This window comes from Saimiri boliviensis, chromosome 11 (genome assembly GCF_048565385.1).
Source record: "Saimiri boliviensis isolate mSaiBol1 chromosome 11, mSaiBol1.pri, whole genome shotgun sequence".
Taxonomy (NCBI): domain Eukaryota; kingdom Metazoa; phylum Chordata; class Mammalia; order Primates; family Cebidae; genus Saimiri; species Saimiri boliviensis.
In genome coordinates, this window is record NC_133459.1 from 116,418,141 (window position 1) to 116,438,397 (window position 20,257).

The window sequence follows — 20,257 nt, forward strand, 5'->3', positions numbered from 1 at the left end:
AACTTCTCTCCTGTATTTTCTTCTAGTATTTTTAGTTTCAGGTCCTATGTTTAAGTCTTTAATCCATTTTAAGTTGATTTTGTATGTGGTGAGACATGAAGGTCTAATTTCACTCTTCTGGGCCGGGCATGGTGGCCCATGCCTGTAATCCCAACACTTTGGGAGGCTGAGGCAGGAGAATCACTTGAGCCCAGAAGTTGAAGACCAGCCTGGGCAACATAGTGAGACACCCATCTCTACCTAAAAACAAAAAAATTCATTCTTCTTCATGTGGATATCCAGTTTTCCTCCTCAAAAACCTATCTTTAATCTATAAAAAGAACTAAGAGAAGATATTACTCCAAGATACAAGTAGATGCTATTTAAAAATTACATTCAGAAAACAAAACAAAAAAAATAAGGCTCTGAGAAATTAAAATAGCAAAAATTTAAAACTTAATATAAGAAATTCCTGTTTCTAGTAATGGTGGACTAAGTTATCCGGGTGAACTATCACTGTTTAACTGAATTAAAAATCTGGACAAAATATATTTCAAAATTTTTAAATCATTAAAGAAGACAAGTCAATATATATGAAGTAAAAAGGAGAATCCAGAAAGGTAAAAAAGCATATAAGCTACTCTTGCTCTGAGGAAGTTTGCCAATCCTGAAACTGTTTTTTTAAGCTAGCAAGAGACACAGGAAGAGAAAAATCAAAATCCAACAACCACACAAGGGAATTGTACATCTTAAACCCAGTTTAAGGTAATCCCAGACCAGTAATGACCCCAAGCAAATGGCAGAAGAAAAGACAAATTCTATACATAAAATGGAACATTGCAACTAACCATGGAAGGATGATTCTCAGATATCAAAGAAGAAGATGAAAAATGGAAGAAAACAAATGTTAAATGGGAAGAAGATGCAAAGAAGTACTTATTATATGGTATCATTTAAATGAAATTTTAAAACCTAAAAAAGTAATCAGTGGTGATACAATTCAGAATAGTGGTTGGAGGTCAGACCGAATGGCTCACACTTGCAATTCCCAGCGCTTTGGGTGGCTGAGGTAGGCAGGTCATTTGAGCCCAGGAGATTAAGACCAGCCCCGGCAATATGGCTACACGCTATCTCTACAAAAAAATACAAAAATTTGTTGGGTATGGTGGCAAGCACCTGTAGTCCTGCTACTTAAGAGGCTGAGGAGGCAGGATCACCTGAGTCAGGTAGGTCAAAGCTATAGTAAGCTGTGATGGCGCCACTGCACTCCAGCCTGGGTTATGGGGGTGAGACCCTGTCAAAAAAGAAAAGAAAGAAGTGGGAGAGAGGGAGGGAGGGAGGGGAAAGGAATTGGCATACATTAAACACTCAAATATTTGTCGAAACAGTAGAGGGATTCAATGGCTTGCCATCCCCAGTAAATACTCCCCCATAAGCAACCATTTTTTTTTTTTTTTTTTTTTTTTTTTTTGTGACAGGGTCTCACTCTATCACCCAGGCTGAAGTGCAGTGGCAGATCACAGCTCATGGCAGCCTTGACTCCTGGGCTCAGGTGATCCTTTTGCCTCAGCCTCCTGAGTAGCTGGGACTACAGGTACACACCACCATGCCTGGCTGGTCTCTCTGGGCTCAAGAGATCTGCCCACCTTGGCCTCCCAATGTGCTGGAGTTACAGGCATGAGCCACTGCACCTGGCTCCTTTTCTATAAATTGAGTACACAGCAAAGACACAGCAAAAACAAAACAGATCCTTTACTCCCTAAAAACAACAAAATTAAGGTGTGCCAAAAATAGAAAAATCTCACTTCACACATTTATTCTTTTCAAACTATAACAAGTATACAAATACTAGCATTTCCCAACTTTCATGAGATATTTGTAAATCTGCTGATTAGTTTTCCATCAAGAACTTAAGGGAAAAAATTCTCCTAATTGCCAAACATGAATAATTTGGATTCAATATAGACACTTTACAAAAACTTTTAGCCTTGTTATTATAGACTTTTTTTCTTGGGTTCCATATAGATTCTAAATCTTGACTCCCACATTACAAAAAGCAGTCAGACTTTTTTTTCCTTGGAGACAGCATCTTATTATATTGCCCAGGCTGGACTCAAATTCCTGGGCTCAAGCCATCTTCCCTCCTCAAGCTCCCAAATAGTTGGGACCAGAGGGGAGTACCACCATGCCCAGGTAGCTAACATCTTACAATGCCTGACAGCAACCCCTATAGTATAAAAGAGGTTTCAAGTAACTAGTCAATGAAAATTCTGTAAAACCAATCATAGAATATGACTTATTCTAAGAAAAAAAAATGCTGAAACGCACATGTGACAATATTAAAATTATTTAGATTTTTAATATTTTTAAAGCACAATTTGCAGTTTTAAAGCATTTATCACTGTCATCAATTGGAAGGTGATATTTCAAATATTCTAAAATATTTTGTTATTAGAAAACTCAGTACATAAATCAGCTCATGAAACTAGGAATTAAAGCAAAAGTATAGGGATCAAAACTAACTGCATTTTCCCAATGAACACCCTCTCACTTCCAGAAAGAACACTAATATCTAAACTGATACAGAAGTAAAAATATAGTTGTCCACCAGCATTGGTATTCGCAATGGATGCTCAAGTCCCTTATAAATGGCCTGTAGGCATAGGGCCAGGCATGGTGGCTCAGGCCTGTAAGTAATTCCAGCACTTTGGGAGGCTAACAGAGGAAAATCACTTGAGGCCAGGAGTTCATGACCAGAGTGGGCAATACAGCAAGACTTTGTCTCTACAAAAAAATAAAAATAAATTAGCTGGGTATGGTGGCACATGCCTGGAGTCCTAGCTAGCTACTTGAGAGGTCGATATGGGAGGATCACTTGAGGCCAGGAGTTTAAGGCTGAGCTATGATCATGCCACTGCACTCCAGCCTGGGTGAAAGAGCAAGAACCTATCTCTAAAAATAAAATAAAAGTAAAACAGCACAGTATATGCATCCTCCCATATACTTTAAGTCATCTCTAGGTTACTTACAATACCTAATACAATGTAAATGATCTGTGTAAATAGTTATGCTGTATTGTTTTTAGATTTGTGTTATTTTTATTGTTGTATAATTGTTTGAATTAATATTTCCAGTCCATGGTTGACTGAATCCACAGATGTGGAAATCACTGATATGAAGAGCCTACAGTATAAAGTCACAGATAAAGGGGAAAGAAAAAACAGTATAAATCAGCTGTAGTAATAATATATATTTAAAAATAAAACTGATTTCAAATCAATAACATATTATTAAAGGAACTAACATCCTTCAAATATTCTTGCAGGGGTGATAAAATCAATACACTTTCATCCTCTAAAAACCCAGGGGTATTCCCCCTCCTGCTACCAAAGTAGTGAGAAGCAAGAGGTAATCCCTTCTACTAACAAACTAAGATTTTCTTCTGTGAATTTTTAAATGGTCCGAAAAGTGGATTGATTATATACAAAATGCATTACACACACACACACACACACACACACACACACACACACACGGTTCATGAATCAAGCATTCAGCCAGACCAATCTCTTTGCCTCCTTCATTCCAATCTACCCTTCATCACTTCTTTTCAGGCATTCTACACTCAAATTCAAGTCAAACCTAACACTATACTCAGGTTAGTCCAGCAAACATTTATTAAAGACCCTAATAATGTCAGGCTTTAAGCCAGGCAGGATACAGCAATGACTCAGACAATGAATTCGATACAATATCTGCCTTGTAAGAACTTCTCAGGACCCCCCGCCTGCATAACCCTTCTTATTCCAAAACCTAGGTCAAAAGACACAGCCTTCCTAAAGATTTTCCTGTGACAGCTAGAGTGAAAAGTCATTTTTCGTAGCCCTAAGGTCCATTTATTACTTTCTACTTATTTTAGGGTTGCTTTGAGGCTCGTGCTGATATCTAATTGATTCTTTTAGTATGCCCCAGAAAGCCTAGCTTAGTGCCTAAGCTATAATAGGCATGAAATAAACATCTGTTGAATGAACAAGCATCAGTCCTGTTTACATGTTTTAACTGTGTTAGACATGGCCTAAACTGAAATATCGAACAGCTTTTACATCTTTTACATTCTATAAAACAAAACCTTTACATAAGCTTTCCTACCAGTTTTTCCTATTCTATATAGTCCCCGAGACAGAATTTTTTTGCTATTGAAGTGAAAATGTTTAAAGACCAAAGATTACTAAATAAGACACCACTTGTTGATATGCACAGAAGGTATTTGATAATTAAAAGCCATCACTATTCTCTTGCCATGCTTTCTGTCTACAAACTGACTGACAGAAAAAGTTGGTAGAATAGGTTTTTTTGAAGTTTCCAGCCAAAATCATATTTTATAGGGTGGCGGAAGGAAAAAGAGCAAATATTTTAAGAAAAATGCAGGGAAAGCAAATGGAAGTAATTGGAGTATGAGTGGCAATGCAAAGGAGATACTGATTAGAGGCAGCTCTCCAGCTTCCAACTTATTATAGTCATTACGGAAGGTGACATAAACAGATGCCTTGATAACTCACACTCATCCTCTTTAATAGCAATAACATCTGTAATACAATGTTGAACACAACAATTTCTACCAACAAAAAGGAAGATATAAATAAGTATTTATACCATGACCATTTCCCTAAGCTTTGAATGCACAAGAAATAACTATAATATAAGGCGGTAGTCCCATAAGAAAGATAATATCCAGAATGTGTAACGTGGAGGCATGGGTTGATAGGAACTGGTCAACAGAGGGCATTCTGGGTAGTGGTATCACTGTGAGGAAGTATTTTGGAGTCAGTAAAGTTGTATCACCTCAAGTCAACTCTATCTTTTGACAGGGCAGGGCCAATATCACAAGCCTTCATAAATCAAATCTCACCAAACATAACAGTGCTTCCCATATAACAGATGAAAAATAATTATTGTATTTTTAAAATAAAACTGAATTCCTATAGTAGTTTCATGGCCTTTCATTTGCTTTTGGAGAAGCAATTCAGTTTACATTAATAATGGATTTTCTTTGTCAACCTCCTCTAGACAAGCACCCTCTAAACAATGTGAAGTAAAATTAAAGTCAATAATACTATAGACAGTCCCAGCTTCTTGGAAGCTTAAGTCATGACAACTCCTGGAATGCAGGAGTTCGAGACTGGCCTGAGAGCATAGCAAGACCCCATCTCTAAAAGTATACATATATATTACAGATATGGTCTAACCTGTAGACCATAATGAGACCCAATTCCTTTCTTCCAGATAAATCTATTAATGGGGCCCAAGATTTCACCAATTATTTAGTCAGTCACATTACCAAGCTATCATTCAAGTAAGTTCACCAGAAATTACCTGTAGGTAATTTCTTCCCCATTCTTTTACCATTTTATTTGATGAAAATGTTTAACCCTAGTAAAACTACTAAAATTGATAAAAATGTTTAACCCAAGTAGTAAAACTACTATCATTTTAGTTTTAGCTTTAGATGTTTTGGGGCTGTTATGGGATCACCTGGCCTATCATCACCTACAAAGGCCTTCAGAACCCTAAAAATACACTTGCTAATTAGTAATCAATACTCTGGGTAATGCAATCAACTATGAATTCAATTGGGCAAAACATGCATGATCACCTACAAGTATTGTTTTGGTCAGTGAAAACAAAGATGAATCCAGCCTCTCTATACTCAAGGACAATCTAGTCACTTACAAAGTAAATTTAAGTGGTATATAAAGTGCTACAAAGCAAAGATAATGAAGCATTAATGGATTAAGACTGGGGGTAATACATAAATTATCCACCTAATCTATCACTCAACCCACGTTTTTCAGTTTCTTCCAAAAAGATGTAAGCTTTGTCAAATGCATCTAGTTAATAATATGATGAAGGCCAGGCATGGTGGCTCACACCTGTAATCCCAGCACTTTGGGAGGCCGAGGTGGGCAAATCACCTGAGCTCAGGAGTTTGAGACCAGCCTGGCCAACAAGCTGAAACCCTGTTTCTACTAGAAATACAAAAATTAGTCGGCATGGCAGTGCGTGCCTGTAATCCTAGCTACTCTTGGAAGGCTGAGGTGGGCGAATCACTTGAACCTGGGAGTCTGAGGTTGCACTGAGCCAAGATCATGCCACTGCACTACAGGCTGGGCGACAAAGAGATTCTGTCTCAAAAATAATAATAATATAAATAATATGATAAAAATAACAATGGCTTTTAAATTATACATTCTTAAACTAAGGGCCAAAGATTATATAAGCCAGGAAATTAAGGCATAAAAAAGATTTATATGCACCTATAAATCAGATATCTGAATCCATCTTCTAACTACCAAACTTGTCCAGTATTTCACTTGAATAGCATATTTTTCATTAAATCATATGAATGTGAGGTGCTCGGCCATATTTTTTTTCATATCTATACATACAGTCACAACCCATACACAGATTTTTTTTTCTAACTTTAACCAGGTAATAAAAAACTAAAAACCTATTTCTTAATAAGTAAAACCTATTGACTATAGGTCTTCTCCAATCTCTCATTTCTCTATCAGTAAAAAAACAAACAAAAAAGCTAATAATTTCGAAATCCATGCTTTGTGAAATTATTAATTCATATTTGGCCCTCTAACTGATCCATCCATTCTTACTATGTAATAAAGAAATGAACACAATAAGCAATGCCTAAGATGCTACCTTGCATCCTGAAGAAGTGAAGACGGTATCATCTCTTTCTATGGTATTACCCAAAACACAATGTAAAACTGTGACTGTCATATGTATTCACTAATTTATTTATTCATTTGGAACACTAGAAATCCCTGTAAGCGCAGCTCAAATTCATTACCATTTAGTTCATATCTCCTAACAGCTACACAACCAGTCTGACACAACCCACTTAGCGTATCATTATAAAAGTCCCCCAAAGTCAGTATTAGAGCTGTCCTATTGAATTCCTTTCTTTCTCAAATTTAACATGACTTAAAAAGCATTAAAATAGCAATAAAAACTCCGATGATTGTTACAAAAAACAGACTCAAGTTTGAGTACATGGCTACATATTTTTTCTGTAACAACATATTCTCAATTAACTCTTCGGGACAGTAATGTGATTCTAAATATGAAATAACAGCAAAACTGGATGCTAAATCCAAAATTTCAAGACTATTTCCCAACCTTAAATTCCTCAACGGCAAGAGCACAGCACAGGTGTTTGTATTACATTACGATCCATTGCAAGTAAAATCCTTTTTCAAAACTGAGAACAGTAAAAACAGAAAGTATACTCAAATTTTTCTAAAGTTTCTTCTAGGCCCAAGAATAGTCCTCCGCACCAAGTTCTACTTATCTAAGTTTTAGACATCAAGTTAATATTACTACATTCTACATTACTTAGTTTCTAATAAATGTTTCCCTCAAATGCTCATACAACTAAAAATCTTAAAATATAGAGATGTATTAAATGTTAAGAGAAAAATTAAAAACATTTTCTCAGAATTTCCAAAGGACACAAAACAAATTTTAGTTAGGACAAAAATTCCCATCTCTTCTACAGTTTATCTTTTCAGATTGCTGAAAAACTATTTAAATGCTAAAAGTACAGGAGACAGTAGAGGAATGCAATAGTTTCCTTATGTAATACTGTAAGTTTTTTTAAAAGCTTTTAAAATCACGTTTTATTCACTAAAATATTGTTTTCCCTTAAACTTTTTCTTTAGTGTGATACAAGGTGAATTTTTTAAAAATCTTACGAGTTAAATCTAAATAACATGCCTCCACTGTTTTCCTGTTTACTTTTTTAAAGTATTCTGCTTACATTTTAGTTTCCTTTGAAGCACGAGTCATTTAAGTAGGCAAACATTATTTTGCAATTATAAAAATAGATGACTGCACTCTAGTAAGCATGAAAAAATTTTAAACATTGAAAATAAAACTATACCCATTTCCTTTCATTGATAACTCACTAAAATCAACTACAGAATGCACAAAGTGTAAGGAAAAAAGGCCAATAACGCCTGAGAAATTAACCAATGTAAAAGGATTAAACTTTGCATAATTCATGTACAATACAATCCTCCCCAATATAAGAACAATTAATGCTATCTAAGAAACGGAATGAAAGGGCTCCTAAGGTATTTTCTCTTGGGTGGTGTGTTTACAGACTGGGTAAGCACTTGTCCAGAATGTTGCACAAGAGATTCCTGGCTGGCTAAGCAAGCATTCACTAGATGGACTCTGAAGTCTCTCGGTTCTAAGATTCCCAATCCAAGAGTAGACGGGAAAAATAAGAAAACATTTTGCCTTTCATTTAACCGATTGGCTTTCAGTCCCACCCTAGCCGAGCACATACATACTCAAAAGTTATTTCTCCCCTTTCTCTGCAGTGATTTCACGAGATCCTCGCGAACAAAAGGCAAGGAAAACAGGCACAGGTGGAATAAAAAGGGGAGTGGCTGAGGCCAGGCAGCTCTCGGGACAGCGCCCCCACGCCCCCAGTTCCCTCGGCCGCACCTGAGAAATCACTGCCCTCCACACCTCCACCCTTCCGCGCCGGCGCCGGGAGCAAATTCTCCGACCTATTACCGTCCGCCTGTACCTTGGCCAGACCCTGGGCATTGTCTGGAGCCTCCGGTGCCAAAGAAAGACGGAGAGGAAAGAAAAGGAGAGAACGAAGGAGAAAAGGACGAATGAGAATAAAGAACGGAGGGGGAATAAAGCAACAGGGAAACCGTCCGCTCCTTTAAGCAAAATTAGCTTCCCCATCGATCACTCGATTTATCAATTCAGCCCCCAAAACCAACCCACCGGCCAAAGGCTGCAGCGGGGGGGAGGCCAAGCAGGAGTCCATCGAAGCTGTGCCCGCCCGAAGCACAGTGGCAGGGAGAGGGAAATGGGCGTGTGGGCTGGGCCTGGCTGGCCCGAGGGGCCGGGCTCCGAACAAAGCCGCCCGGGTCCCCATACCTGGGGCGAGGGCTCTGGGCGGCGCCTCCCCGCTCCCCACGCCGCCCCAGCCCGGCGACGCCCTAGCCCCGCGGATTTTAGCCCGGGCTAGGGACCGCGGCCGGTCCCCTCCTTGCCCTCGAACAGCTCCCCTTGGGGACAATGGACCCCCTCCCCCGCCTCCGGGCGGAGAGATACAAAGGGAGAGACCAGCTGCCTGGCGCGAAGCCAGGCGTCGGGAAAGTGAAGGCGGAGGAGGGAGAAGGGACGAGAGGCAACCCCGGCAGACGCGGGAGCCCGCGAGCTGCTCCCCAGGCCGTCCCGGGCGCCGCCCGAGCCCCACCGCGGCGGCCAAGGCGGGAGTGCGGACTAGCGGCCCCCTCGACCCCCGGCGGAGAAGGAAAGGAGTCTGCACACAAAGAGGAGCGGGACTCCCATCCTCCGCCGGCGCCGGGCCGAGGACGGCGGTGCGCGCTCTCACCGCCGAGGGTCCGCGGCGCCCGCCCAACCCGTGCTTTTCCGAGGCTGGGGTCCGCACGGGGCGCCCCTCTTCTCCACTCACCCACAGCTCCGTGCCCCAGCTCATGGCGGAACTTGAGGCGTCTCTGGCCGTCTGGCGGTGCCGCTGTCCGTCCGTCTGTCCGCTCCGCCGTCAGTCTGGCCGTCCTCTCACTCACTGGCCGGCGGGCTCGCAACTAAGAGGCTCTGCCTCGAAAGGTGCCGCCACCGCCGGGCTCCCCAGTGAGTGCGAAAGACGCGACTGGAGAAGGCGCCGCCGCCGCCGCCGCCGCCGCCGCGTCCCCGCCTCCCGGAGCTGGGCGGGAGGGGGCCGGGGCCGAGGGGAGGCGGGACGCGGCGCGGGGAGGGGGCGGGGAGCAGTGCATCCTGGGATCGGGGAGGACCTGGGCTCTCCTGGCCAGCGCCGGCGGGGTCCCCCTGCGGGCCCCTCTCGCTGGTTAAGTCTCCTCCCGCCCGTAGCCCGGAGCTTGGGCTGCCCGGCAGCGGCCGCCACTCGGACCCTGTTTCCAAGATGGAAAGCGAGAGAAGGGAAAAGATCCCCTCCGCCGCTATTATCTCATCCCTTCTCTGCGCTGAGCCCCTTTACAAGAGGCAATTTCAGTCACCTGCCTTTCCTGCCTCTTGTCTCCTCTCGGGAGAAACCCTGTCCGGGAAACATCATCCAAATCCTAGGGTTTAGATTGAGGAGAGTTGTGTTTTATTATTTAAAATCTTGATGTTTAAGGCGATCTGTCCTTTCGAGCCTTGATGCTTCGGCGTGACGATTCTTGGGAATCACCAAAATGTGCACAGGTTGAACATCAAATGTGAATGCAACATGTCCCCGATTCTGTCTTTAATTAAATATTTTAATTTTATAAATTCTGTCAAGAAATTATAAAAAGGGGCAGCTCTTCCAGTAATTCGTCTGGGGATGTTGCCAAGGCACGATGTGGAAGACGTGGACAAATGTGAGCCGCTCTGTCACCTGCAGAAAATGAGAAGGCAGCTCGCCCCGTGTCTGAAATGGGCACCTCGTGGGTGGGGGTTGGATGGGAGCCAGATTCCTCTCTGGTAGTGTAAACAGCCTATTCGGAACTTCGGATCTCTCTCACATCCCAGTATCGGAACCTTGGAGGCAGGTCCACTACTTCCTTTTTTCTCTGTGGAGATACTTCGTGGCCTATCTCCATCGGAAGGCTGTCAGCGAGCTTGGCTGGTGCTACTAGATATCAAGTACCCTGAGCAGCTCCCTAACATATGGTTTAGTATTAATAGCTCGTCTCCTAAAGCAAGCAAGCGCACAGACTTTTCAAACCAGTCAACTAGTAGAGTACTCCTCAGTGCGTCACGACAGCTGGGTGTCTTAGGAAGCTCTCCCAACAGGTTGTCAGCATTGAAACTCCTCCTCTACCTGGCCTGCACAGGTGTTCCAACCTCTTCCGCTTAATCCTTGTCCTTGCCTAGCTGCGCTGCCTCTTGGAACTGAGGCCAACAGCCTGAGTTCGCCTGACAGTCAAGCTGCTAATCTTTCTAAATTCTCTGCTGTCCTTCTCTGAGGTCAGTTTAAGCATAAAAATGCCCTCTTCCAAGTGGGTTATAGCCCATTTTTAAATGCTTAAGTGTACCGTGCAATGAAAAGACTGAAGCATTGAACACTTCCTACTATTTTTCAACATTGCCTCTATTTCAAATAGAATTTATTCGTTTATTTATATCACCTAACACTGCTAACCGCCTATCACTCCGTAGAATTACGAATGTATTTTGCAATCGCAAGTAACATTAATTAGTAAGAGAAAATTGATTTTTTTTTTTTTTTTTTTTTTTTGAGACAGAGTTTCACTCTGTGGCCCAGGCGATCTGGGCTCACTGCAACATCTGCCCTCCCTGCCCCACCGCCCCTCGCAGGTTCAAGCAATTCTCCTGCCTCAGCCTTCAGAGTAGCTGGGATTACAGGTGCCCACCACTGCACCCAGCTAATTTTTGTGTTTTTAGTGGTGACGGGGTTTCACCATGTTGGCCTGACTGGTCTCGAACTCCTGACCTCAAGTGATCTGCCCACCTCGGCCTCCCAAAGTACTGGAATTATAGGCGTGAGCCACTGCTCCGAGGCAGGAAATTGATTTATTAAATGAATGTCTCATTATTTAGAACCACAGCAATAACAAGATTTATTATATCTAAGTATTGTCATAAAAGCTAAGACCTACAGAGTATAATTTAAACCAAAGTCAAAGAATTTATCTCTTCCCCCGCGCCCCGCCCCTGCAATGGCCTTGCTTTGTTGCCCAGCCTAGAGTGCAGTGGCTCCATCTGGACTCACTGCAACCTCCACCTTTCAGGCTCAAGCAATTCTCCTGCCTTAGCCTCCCAAGGAGCTCGGATTACAGGTTCACACCACCACACGTGGCTAATTTTTTGGATTTTTTTGTAGAGACTTGCCATTGTTTTGCCATTGTTGCCCCGCCCCGGCTAGTGTCAAACTCCTGGGCTCAAGAGATCCAATCCCCTCAGCCTCCCAAAGTTCTGGGATTACAGGCCATGAGCCACCATGCCGAGCCAGGATTTCTCTTTTAAAGTAAAATAATCTGTTCATATTAAAATTCCCAACCATACTGTTTATCTAAATAAAGCTTACCTCCTATATGAAGATTTTTTTCTTTTTCCAAGGTACTGAAGCAGGATTCCACACTTAAAACAATTTCTCTTCAAAAAGTTAGATTTGGGGGCATCAAGGGTTTTCTTATTTGTTTTTGTTTTGAGACAAGTCTCCTCTGTCATCCAGGCTGTAGTGCAGTGGCACCATCATAGCTCACTGAAGCCTTGACCTCCCAGACTCAGGTAATCCTCCCACCTCAGCCTCCCAAGTGGCTAGGACAACAGGCACACCTCCATGCCTGGCTAATTTTATTATTTTTATTTATTTATTTATTTTGTAGAGACAGGGGTGTCACAATGTTGCCCAGGCTGGTCTCAAATTACTGGACTCAGGTGATCCTCCTACCTTGGCTTCCCAAAGTGTTGGGATTACAGGAGTGAGCCACTGCACCCAGCCCTGCATCAAGTTTAATATTCAAATTTAAATAAAATTTCTGTTACCCTCCATTACTATAAGATTTTTAATATTTCATATTACCACCTTAAATAATCTTTTCTAAAGAATTATTTGTAATTTATAAGATTCTTTCATGACATTAAAAGTCACTGTTTCAACAATCTTTAAGCAAAGATAATTAAAAAGTGAAAACTTTGACAATAAAGAGATAAATGTTTAGTGTTATATTTTGTTACAAAAATAATAAAGACTAATCAGAATTCAAAGTATTTCTTATGATAACAGATCTCTAAAACAGCATATAGGCATTTTAGTCAACAAACATCCAGAGATATTCTACATACACATAGTCGCATACACAAATATATATTATCAGTATGGCAGTTTATAAGGTTATGATTTTTGCATAATCAAAATCATTTTGGCATTAAATTATTTTTACAGATAATTTATTCTTTATGGACTCATGACAAGGCATTTTGTAAGCAGTTTAAACACAGAATTTTTATCTCTAAAAATGTTAAAACTGGCCAGGCACAATGGCTCATGCCTGTAACCCTAGCACCTGGGAGTCTGCGGTGGGAGGATTGCTTGAGGCCAATAGTTCAAGACCAACCCGGCCAACATAGCAAGACCCCATCTCTTATTTTAAAAAATTAAAAGTAAATTAAATTTGAAATGTTAAAACACAAGGGCGCAGTGGCTCAAGCCTGTAATCCCAGCACTTTGGGAGGCCAAGGCAGGTGGATCACAAGGTCGAGAGATCGAGACCATCCTGGTCAACATGATGAAACCCCGTCTCTATTAAAAATACAAAAAAAAAATTAGCTGGGCATGGTGGCACGTGCCTGTAATCCCAGCTACTCAGGAGGCTGAGGCAGGAAAATTGCCTGAACCCAGGAGGCGGAGGTTGCAGTGAGCCGAGATCGCGCCATTGCACTCCAGCCTGGGTAACAAGAGCAAAAACTCCATCTCAGAAAAAAAAAAAAAATCTTCAGAATCTTCAAAGAAATATCTCTTTATTATAACAGAAATCTATTATTAATTTATTTCAGATGCTACCTCTATAACATACTTTGAATCATTAAATGATATAAAACTCTTCAAACCAATTATACTTTTTTGCTACTTGACCTATTTTGGCAATAAATCACCACAGTTTCTATTTCATATTACATAATTTGTAAGATAATAATACTCAGAAGAAATCAAGAGAATGATATTGTTGTACTTTCTCCATACACAGTGAATCTACTCTACAAGCAAACTTGCAAGGGCTTAAATTACGAAGGCGCTTTAGCAATTTAAACAATTATTATAATGTATGTTTTTATTATGAAGAACAATATTGAACCCATTTTCTCTTCAGGCATGTCATAGAACTCTGGTCTATCATAATCTTTAAAATGTTATGTTTTCTTTTCCATATAATTCAAATGCAAGTTCCTTTTATAATTTCTTTATGTTATAAACATTTAGCCAATGCCCTTTCTGGTTTCAAATACTCCCTTCATGAATCATCTATTAAGGCAAAATATGAAACGGTTTTTCACTGCTGCATGCTGCGATATTTAATAATTTACTAGTCCAAGTACATCAACTTTCAATCGTAAATCAATCCCTTGTCATCCGAAAATCTTAAGACTATGTCTTAAAATTAAAGTTACAGAGACAGTGTCCAGAAATAAAATTTTCCTCCAAGTAGCTAGGCCAGATCAAGCTAAAACTACCTTAAGGAAGAAAATCAAAGACCAGTACCATTTTAATGTTTTCAAATCGGGGTCACACTTGCATGCTGAGTCCATGCCAGCCAAATGAAGAATGGCACTGGTTAGTTAATAGTCATCACTACTATCTGTACTGCCAGTTTTCCTATCCAAGATTTGGAAGAAATCCAAAACTTCAGGGGCATTGTTCAAGGTGGCTCACTGAAGAAAGGGAGAAAGAGGGAGAGAAAGTGCGAGAGACAGAGAGACAATTTTATGTTTTTTGGAATTCTACTCACCGTTACTGAATCTAGTTAAAGCATTTCATGTAATTGCTCTAGTGAAATGTGGGAGAAGAAAAAGAAAATTCTATATAAATCAAATGTGTTTAAAGAGGTTACTTATGTCCACTTTTCTCTGTTGGTTGGATTTTTCCCACTGCATTATGATAGAACTGTGTAACATTAAAAATGTTTAGATATTTGTTTATATTAAATTTTCCTCAGGGCAGGAGACCTGGTAGAATAAAAGTTATAGTTTTCTCTAGGTGTTTGTTGTACTTTCCCCATTCAAAATTTCTATTAATTTCTTTAAGTATTCCTATTTTTTTTTCTTGTTGTTGAGTTTTGTTTGGGAGTTTTTTGGCATGTGATAATAAATTTCAAGATATGCATACCAGTTAACAACAGATATTCTCTATTTTGTTTTGTTTTGTTTTTTATGAAAACCAGACAGGTGCATCATGTGAACTCATGGAAATAAAATGAGCTTGTGGCCGGGCGCGGTGGCTCACGCCTGTAATCCCAGCACTTTGGGAGGCCAAGGCGGGTGGATCACGAGGTCAAGAGATCGAGACCATCTTGGTCAACATGGTGAAACCCCGTCTCTACTAAAAATACAAAAAGTTAGCTGGGCATGGTGGCGCGTGCCTGTAATCCCAGTTACTCAGGAGGCTGAGGCAAGAGAACTGCCTGAACCCAGGAGGCAGAGGTTGCGGTGAGCCAAGATCGCGCCATTGCACTCCAGCCTGGGTAACAAGAGTGAAACTCCGTCTCAAAAAAAAAAAAAAAAAAAAAAAAAGAGCTTGTACAGATTTACAAGAACAAATTGTTAAATTTTCAGGAATTTAGCAAACAGGTTGTTAAAAAATGTCAGCTTGATAGCAGTCATGGTGAGAGTATTTACACCGTAGGAATTAGAAAATGCTTCAAATCAGGGCTTTTTCTCTGCAGAGCTGATTGTTAAACACAAGCATACCACTATCTAAATCCTAAGTAGATTAGCAGGGAAGGAAATGAAAATGTACCACAGCTACTATGAGAGAACAATTCTGAAATAAAACGATAATTTTTTTTTTTTTTTGAGACGGAGTTTTGCTCTTGTTGCCCAGGTTGGAGTGCAATGGTGTGATCTCGGCTCACCACAACCTCTACCTCTCAGGTTCAAGTGATTCTCCTGCCTCACCCTCCCAAGCAGCTGGGATTACAGGCATGTGCCACCATGCCTGGCTAATTTTGTATTTTTAATAGAGAAAGGGTTTCTCCACATTGGTTAGGCTGGTCTTGAAGTCCCAACCTCAGGTGAGCCACCCACCTCAGCCTCCCAAACTGCTGGGATTATAGGCATGAGGCACCACAGGCAGCAAAATGATACATTTTAATTTTATTGAGTCCATCCAGACATTATCTGGGATATTCAGGGTTTAAAGCGATTATAAGTTCTTTTTCATCTCTTATGTAGCAGAATCATATCCATTTGTGGTAATCTTTTCTTCTACTATCTTCACAGTAGAATTCTAACATTTGTAATTCTTTGTCATTTGATATTTATTATAATCCATTATTACTGATTTACTTAAAAGATAATAAACCACAGTTCTGCATTTTTCATGTTAGAATTTTTCACCATTTAAGTAAATGCTTAATTTTTTATTGATAAAGATGATTTAAATAATCAATCATGAACACTCTCTCTAGGCTGGTTCTCCTTATCCTTATCCAAATCCAGTTAGCTAAGATTTTAATGTTGATTCTAAACACCAACATGGCTCAGACTTTAGATATTTTAAGTTCTTTAAAAAGTAAGATCATCTACTATGTGTAAATTCAAGATTTGTTGTTTTAGTGTTTTTTTTGTTTGTTTGTTTGTTTGTTTTTTTAAGAGATGGGGTCTTGCTCTGTTGCCCAGACTGGAGGGCAGTAGTGTAAAGCATAACATCATCTTTCACAGCAGCCTCAAATTCCTGGACCTCAATTCCTCCTCAAATTCAAGTGATTCTCCCACCTCAGCCTCCCGAGTAGCAGTGGCTATATTGCATTCCAACAAATCTAGCTAATTTCTTGTGTTTTTAGAATCGGGCTCTCACTATGTTGCTCAGGCTGGCCTCAAACTTCTGGCCTCAAGCATATTTTTAAATTTCAGTGGCCACTTACTTCACTGTAACAATACAGTTTATCCCATGAGAGAAAACAGCAAGTTAAATCCACTTGTGTTGAAGTAAGCCAACAGATGTCTAATTTATCAGTAAACTCAGAGAATTTGGCTTTAACCTAAAGGGCTTGGTTTTAGTATTATAACCTAGGCCATCTCTAATAGAGGGCATTCTACAGAATATCAGTTGGAATAACTTCCAATGAATCAAAATTTTCTATAGGGCTGCTAGATTAAATATTCAGACTCCCACTTAAATTTGAATTTCAGATATTAAAATATTGCATGAAATATAATAAAAACTATTTTAAGTTTTTGTTTTTGTTTTTTGAGGTAGAGTCATGCTCTGTTGCCCAGACTGGAGTAGGCACGATCTTGGCTCACTTCAACCTCCGCCTGCCAGGTTCAAGCAATTCTCCTGCCTCAGCCTCCCGAGTAGCTGGGACTACAGGTGCACACCATTATGCCTGGCTAATTTTCTGTATTTTTAGTAGAGATGGGGTTTCACCATGCTGGCCAGGCTGGTCTCAAAGTCCTGACCTTGTGATCTGCCCACCTCAGCCTCCCAAAGTGCTGGGATTACAGGCGTGAGTCACTGTGCCCGGCCAACATCCCAAGTATCCTAACATTGTGCACCCTAGATCAGGCACTCTTAACCCAATGGATTTAGACGATAGATAGGAGGGCATTGCTGAACACATGAAATTAGACATAAAGATTTCTAGTAGATGCATCCATAGCTTTTAGGGGGGAACAGAAGCATAGCTTTTATCAGTAGCTCTTAATGAAGCATTTGCTTCAAAATTTCTTGGAGGGCCTTTTAAAGATCTGTGACTTACAATATCAGAACAGTGGCAAATGATGCTATCACTTCTGTTTAAAAGAGAAATTTTTACTATCTGTTTGTATGCACAGAATACCTCTGGAAGGAAACACAAGAAACTGGAAGTAGTACTTCCCTCTGGACAAGGGAAGGAGAATGAGATGATTTTTTTAAAAGCCCTACTTGTTACTACTTCTCTTTTGTACATTTAGTTTTATTATATTTTCTATATTTTATCTATCTAAAGAGAGTGTAAAATTACAAAAACCAACAATGCCCAGGCCTCACTGTAGGACTATTAAGTCAGAATTTCTAAATTTCCAGTGATTAAGCTATACTGATTGCATATATTTTTTAAACTCCACGGGGTATTTTTTTAACTCCACATGTGTTTTGATTATACATGAAAATCGCACACACTGCTCTGTGGAATTTGCCAAAAAACAGCAAACATAAACACACACACCACAAACTCATGTGAACACCATTCCCTGTGTCTCCCGGGAAAGACCCAGAAAATAAATGACTCACTTAAAGCAAGGCTGGAGAGGTTCTGTTTAAGAACTCATGTGTGGTGAGTTCAAACAACTCTCCACTTAGGGATGGTGAGACAGGAAGCTGCTCAGTGTTTAAGCTGAAGGCTTAGTAAAGGAGACTCTTCATGAATGTTTTTGGCCACCAGATTACACTGAAGGGTAACTGAGCATTTGCTTACCCATCTATTAAGTAACCTGCCTTTTCTGCACTTCTAGTGGCTGGGTCCAGGAGTAACAAGGATCTGCCACCCCTGAAAACTCCTCCTGTTGTTGTGCCATCATATGAATTTGCCCAGCTTGCTTCAAGGAAACACCCTACCTGTTCACAATTTATCTCATTTTCACTATTACTCAAATGTCATTTAAGGCCAGGTGCAGTGGCTCATGGCTATAATCCCAGCACTTGTGAGGCCAAGGCAGAAGGACAGCATGAGTCCAGGAGTTTGAGACCAGCCTGAGCAGCATAGTGAGACCTTCCTGTCTCTCCAAAAAATAAAAATATTATCCAGGCATGATTGCATGTACCTATAACCCCAGCTACTCAGGAGGCTGAGGTCGGAGGATCACTTGAGCCTGAAAGATTGAGGCTGTAGTAATCCGTGATCATGCCACTAGACTCCAGCCTGGGCAACAGAGCGAGGCCAGGTCTCAAAAAATAAAGTGTCATTTAACGTTAAAGGAATGACTGACTACAATACTTCAAAAATCAATCTGCAAAGAGAAAATATGCCCAGCTGAGTATCCTAGAGCACTTCCTAGATCGTTCTCCTGGAATTAACCTGAAAAAGTGGTGTCTCTTGTGTACCCTTGCTTCTCTCCATTTCAGTAAAATTGGCAGGAAAGAATTTCTTCACAGGCAAACATACAATCTGAGAAAAAATAAATGTTTATTCTCTTTTCTTAGTATTCTATTTATGGTTCCTGTGTTCCGGAAAAAAAAAAAGGAATGCCAGAAGTTACATGACTGTACATAATAGTAAACAAGTGTATTTCACAGTTTGAGCTAAGATCTACCTGGAATTGAATTTTGTGAAAATACAGAGTTTCACTGTTAATACAGTGAAGTTTCTAGAACATAGCATATGAGACTCTCTTCACAACTCTGGTATAAGCAGAGATTTTTAAAACTATGTACAAAAAGCACTAACTAATTGTAAAGGAAAAAATTGATAAAATGAGTAAATTAAATTTATCAAAAAGTGCTTTTAAGAGAATGAAAAGACAAATCCAGAATGGAAAAATATATTAGCAATATATCCCCAACAAATGACTCATATCTAGAATATATAAAGAGTTTCTACAAAACAGTAAGATAGACCACATGGTGAAAACTTGGCAAAATACATGAATCAGCACTTACATAAGAAAATATTCAGATAGTCAACAATATATTCAAAAAGTATTTAACCTTATTAGGTATGAAAAAATGCATATTAAAACCCCACTGAAATATTGCTATGTGACTATCAGAATGGCTGAGATTTAAAAGATCAACAACACCAAGCATTAGTAAAGATGTGGAATGATGGAAATTCTCACACACTGCTGGTGGAAGTGTAAATTGATACAACTTTGAAGAACTATTTGGCAATACTGCATACTATACAATCCAAAAATTCTACTCCTAGGTATATACTCAAAAGCCATACATTCTTATGTGTACCAAAGGCACATGCAAGGATCTTCATCATAGAAAATTATTCATAATAGCTAAATGCTGGAAAGAGCCCAAATTTCCAATAGTAGAATAGATAAATAGTGGTATATTCATGTAATAAAATATGTTAACCACAAAGGAAAAAAGTGAAATATACCTACAAACAAAAATAACAAAAATATTGAGTGAAGAAAAGCCAGACATAAAGAATATATAATACATAATTACATTTATAAACTTTCTCAAATAGGAAAACCTAAATTACGATGTTAGAAGTCACAGGCTGGGCACAGTGGCGCACGCCTGTAATCCCAGCACTTTGGGAGGCTGAGGGGAGCAGATGGAAAGGTCAAGAGATTGAGACTATCCTGGCCAACATGGTGAAACCCCGTCTCTACTAAAAATAAAAAAATTAGCTGGGCATGGTGGTGTGTGCCTGTAGTCCTAGCTCTCTGGAGGCTGAGGCAGGAGAATCGCTTGAACCCAGGAGGCAGAGCAGAGATCACGCCACTGCACTCCAGCCTAGCAACAGAGGAAGACTCCATCTAAAAAAAAAAAAAAGTCAGGATAATGGTTATCTCTGGGGAGAAGGGAATGGGAGATAGCACAACG

The 20,257-nt window shown here is 40.1% G+C and overlaps 1 protein-coding gene across 4 annotated transcripts in view; it reads right to left on the reverse strand.

Annotated features, from left to right (window-relative positions):
- Nucleotides 1–20,257, reverse strand: part of FNBP1L (formin binding protein 1 like) — a 129,240-nt gene that overhangs the window by 82,985 nt on the left and 25,998 nt on the right. For 3 of the 4 annotated variants that reach the window (XM_003933293.4, XM_003933294.4, XM_010343846.3), the window contains exon 1: nt 9,500–9,743. The exons of the other annotated variant lie outside the window; for it this stretch is intronic. In XM_003933293.4, coding sequence (XP_003933342.1) covers nt 9,500–9,523 — 24 coding nt within the window. In that variant the 5' untranslated portion in view covers nt 9,524–9,743. Of the gene's footprint in view, nt 1–9,499; nt 9,744–20,257 lie in introns of those variants that run through there. 4 annotated transcript variants of the gene reach the window in all.